The sequence below is a fragment of the Chionomys nivalis genome, chromosome 4 (genome assembly GCF_950005125.1).
Source record: "Chionomys nivalis chromosome 4, mChiNiv1.1, whole genome shotgun sequence".
NCBI lineage: Eukaryota > Metazoa > Chordata > Mammalia > Rodentia > Cricetidae > Chionomys > Chionomys nivalis.
The window spans coordinates 107,113,542-107,117,991 of NC_080089.1; the positions used below are offsets into that span (position 1 = coordinate 107,113,542).

The window sequence follows — 4,450 nt, forward strand, 5'->3', positions numbered from 1 at the left end:
CAGTTTAGTTTTCCTGCCTAACTCTATTCTGCCCTGTCATAGGCCCAAGAAGCATTTTTATTCATTAACCAATAAAAGCAACATATATACAGAAGGGCTTCCCACATCACATCTAAGTCCCTAATTGGACTTGTAAAGGCATCTCTCTCCCCAATGGCTTTTCCCTATCACAGAGTAGCTGCATGGAGACCACTGTTGGAGAAGGCAGGCACTCGATTTACTACTTCCATCTCACACCCTCCCGGACCGGCAGCAGAGGGTCTGAGCAAAACTTGCTGAGGAGCTCACAACCAAATGGTTCTGAGTCCTCAACACTTCCAACTCCATTCCTTCACAATAGGTCGAAACCATACATATGTATGTGTGTGTGTATGTGTGTGTGTACTATCAAGTGGGAGTCATAAGAGTATTAATTCTCTGCTGAGCATCGTGGCTCATATCTGAGATTCATGCACTTGAGATGCTGAAGCAAGAGGATTGGTGTGAACATGTGGCTAGCCTAGATTATCTAGTGAATTCCAGACCAACTTCAACTACAAAATGAGTTCTCAAACCTACCCTAACACACCCACATGGGAAAAAAATTAAAGAAAATTAACCATCTTAAGATGAGAACTTTAGTGGCTTTTAGTGCACTTCCAGTATTGAGAGAGTGTTACCTTCTCCATCCAGTTCCCAAGCATTTCATCACCCCTTCTTCCCTCATGAAATCCACATTGGTTGAACAAGGGCTTTGCATTTTTTTTCCTTTTCTCCAGCCCTGGTAGCCACCTCTGGGTTCTCCTGATTTTACTGATGTTTCATATAAAGGGTTACACAATATCTGACTTTTGGGGATGTTGTAACTTTTTTTTTTTTTGCTGCTCAGCATTCTTTCTTCAAGGCTCAGAAGCCATATTTTATGAAAAGTGTCACAACGACAGCTGCAAAAATTAGAAAGACCAGCAGTCGAAACGGTTTACGTTCCATGCAAACACAAAAGCCCTTGCAGAAGCCCTCGCAGCACTCACAGAAGCATCCGCAGCAGCCCTCGCAGCTCCTGCTGCAGCACTCGTGGCAGGCCCCGCAGCAAGCTTTGCAGCACCAGGTTTCACCTGCTGGGTGGATATGGCTGCTTCTCTCTACCTGGCCAGTGATGTTTGCTCGTGGTCTCTCAGAATTGGGCACAACATACGCGGGAGTGGGTGGGACATAGGAGGAGGGAGAGGACACAAAAAATGAGGAAGAAATGGTTGGGACAAATGCGGAGGACGGGGGCAGTGCCTCTGGGATCTTGGATCTGGAGTTCTTGTTTCCCATACCTGCTGTTCCGCTGCTCTTGACGGGAGAAGGCATTTGAATGACACATCTAGGGACAGGTGAGCTTACAGGTGCCAACTGTTGGGTTGTCAAGATTGGGACAGTTGATGGGTTTGAGGTGTGGCTCACCTTAGGGTCAGCTTTGGTAGGGTTACTGGCTTTGGTGTCCACTTTTGATGCTTGGGGCTTTCCCACTTTAGAGGAAGGCTGCGAGCAGGAGATAGTTGACTTAGGGGAGGTGGGAGACAATGGGCGTGCTGGTGGTTTTGAGGCTAAGCCTGAGCTACTCTGAACACAAAAGCCCTGCAGACAGGCCTCACAGTTGTTGCTGTCATGTGGGCCTTCGAGACCCTTGTCTCCCAGCAAAGGAATCTCAGCCACTTCCTTAAACTCTTCTCCATAGCACTTCCTCAGAATTCTGAAGACCAGGTTGCTCAAGATCCTTGAGATGTTGTCCCAGGTGAACTCTGGAGCTGCAAATGGAGGCTCAGGGCACTTGTTACATCTCTGAGCAAAGACCCTCATCTTCACACGCCCCTTGCCATTCTTCTTATACCAGCGCATGTGGAAGACCACCAGGACGCAGCCAGAGGCCCAACTGCGAGAGCAGCTGGGGCAGAGGAACCTGTGGAGAACCGGGCGAGAGCTTCAGCCAAGCTGTGGGCAGGTACCGGAGGGAGAAGGAGCCTCTCACTAGCAGTGAGAGAAATGAACGAGCCCCTCTTCCTCATCTCCACCGTGTCACCAATATTCTCCGTGGCCGTTGTTAGATGCTTGCTGTGCAAACAGCAAGTCACCAGCCTTCTGACTCCGAAGGGACCCCAGGCATTTTCTAGGTCCAGTGTGTGCATTGTACATTTCAGAGGCAAGGCACACAATGGGACCTCATCACACCCCAGGACCTGGGGTTCATGAGCCGGAACTGGAGCTCTGGTATCTGAACCCTAAGCCAGTTTTTCTTCAAACATGGATGTAAATGTGTTCAAGGCCATACATGCCACAGCCTTCCAAAGACCCCATGCTGAAATGAACAAGTGGATATAAGTGGGCGTTAGGTAAGTCACCAGCAGCTCGGAGAGAGCTGCAGCCTCCTGCCTCAGAGACATCCTGCCTGCTTTTGTTCCTCAAGCCTCATGATTTGTAAATCCCCACAGATCACCTTCCAGTTCTCTTTTTTTTTGTGTGTGTGTGTGGTCACCCCCAACTCCTAATTTTTCTTATATACACCAGAGAATGTTGCGTTGTTTCTCAGGGCTTGCCTCCAACAGGACACAGAATGACACACCTTCTCAGCAGAGAGAGCATTTTCTCTAAGACGTTTGCACAAACTCCTGCTAGGAACAGTGAAGGAAGAAAGGGGGAAGCCTATGCTTCCTAGAACAGGGGTTGTGCAAAGCCAGAAGACTGCAGTGTGGGGGAGACGTTTATTGATCATCAAATAACCCATAAATGCCCTCTTGATTCAGTTAGCTTGGGACCATGGAACCTGTTGATGGGATTTGAGCAGCAGTCAGATCTCTCTCAAGGCCCCAGCCCTCTCTGCCTAGGTAGCCTTGGGAGCTGTGCATTCAGTTAAATGCTGGGATTTGTTTTTTATTTTTTTATTTATTTTCTATAGCTGTTGATCCTAACTTTGCTTGAGGCAGGAGAATCTGCAGTCTGAGGTGGGGCGTTGGAGGAGGCTGGGCAGAACAAGGAAGCTCCTCCTAGTACTTTGTGCATGCTAAATCAATGTATCACTGATCTACAATTTCCATGCTTTGATCTTAGCCTGCTTTCTTAGGACAAATGTGGAAATGAACTGAGAGGAGGAGATGCTGAGAAGCTAGCTAGCTCCCAGTCCCACGAAGTTTACTGGCCAGGAACCTTCCCTCAGTTCTGCACAAGGGCCTGCCTGAGCTGTCCTGAGCTGTCCGCCACCCACACTGGCCTGGTCTCAACGCTCTTATTCCACTGTGTGCCAGGCCAGAGTCCCAGGTTCTCAAATAAACAGACTAAGACTTTGCTCTGGAGCTTTCCCAGTCAGCTTCTGCCTAGGAAAGGGCCAGTCTCCTCACAGTGGGCAGCAAACATGACAGATCTCAGGACTCTACCCTCTCTGCCCTCTTACCTCCACCCCTAGGCTTTGGGGCATCTACTTTCTATGGAAAAGAAAGGGTAAAATGTTGGGTGGTGCTGGGCGGTGGTGGCGCACGCCTTTAATCCCAACACTCGGGGGGCAGAGACAGGCGGATCTCTGTGAGTTTGATGCCAGCCTTGTCTACAAGAGCTAGTTCCAGGACAGGCTCCAAAGCTACACAGAAACTCTGTCTCAATAAACAAACACAAACAAACAAACAAACAAACACACTGTTGGGTGGCCCAGGAAAGTCCTATTTGAGAAAGAATATCTTGGCTCGTAGTAGAGAGTGACATGATTGCCGTGAGCCACTTTGGGCCATGTACCTGTGATCTGTCCTGAAGAGTCTCCCCAGGATAAACCTGTCTCTTCTCAGGAACTCCGGGAAGAGGGAATCAATCTTTCAAGGCAGGGTGGAGTAAACAAGCCTCCTTCCCTCCCCTTCCCGACTGTCCCACTTCCCAGCCAGAATTCTTAGTATCTAGGTCTGCCACTGTCTTAAGTTCCTAGTAATGGGGCGGGATCCCCAGTGTCTAATAAAGCTGGAATTCCTTCCTGTGTTCTTCAGCGTGCAAGCCTGCATGGAGGAGAATAGTGATGAGTAAGAAACAAAGGAAAATTGTGCAGACCATCTTGCCCCGCTCACCTGGCAAAGGTCTTTTGCTGGTATTGTGTCCATCCAGGATTCAGAACATCAGGAAGAAGGTCCTTGTCTGGTGTGAGGGTCCATTTGTGCCATGGTTTCACCTCTTGAATCAGCTCCTGGAATACTTGTTGCCATACTTCTGTGTCTTCTTCCATCATGGCTGTAGTGTGGTGGCTACGCTGGGGCAGGGGCTCCTGAGTGGGGACAGGGGCTCCTGAGTGGGGGTAGGGCCTCCTAAATGGGGCAGGGTCTCCTGGGTTGGGGTAGGGGCTCCTGGGTTGGGGTAGGGGCTCCTATATGGGGGCAGGGCCTCCTGGATGGGGGCAGGGGCTCCTGGGTAGGATTTCCTGAACTGGGGCAGGGTGTCCTGGGTTGGGGTAGGGTCT

General features: G+C 49.8%; 1 protein-coding gene across 1 annotated transcript; it reads right to left on the reverse strand.

Moving 5' to 3' along the window:
* Positions 1-885: 885 nt before the first annotated feature.
* Positions 886-4,222, reverse strand: Rtp3 (receptor transporter protein 3). The gene is made up of 2 exons (XM_057768423.1): positions 4,065-4,222; positions 886-1,924 (listed from the first exon to the last, which is right to left on the reverse strand). The coding sequence occupies exons 1-2, from the start codon at positions 4,220-4,222 to the stop codon at positions 886-888; spliced, it is 1,197 nt and encodes a 398-aa protein (XP_057624406.1).
* Between the last annotated feature and the right edge of the window lie 228 nt (positions 4,223-4,450).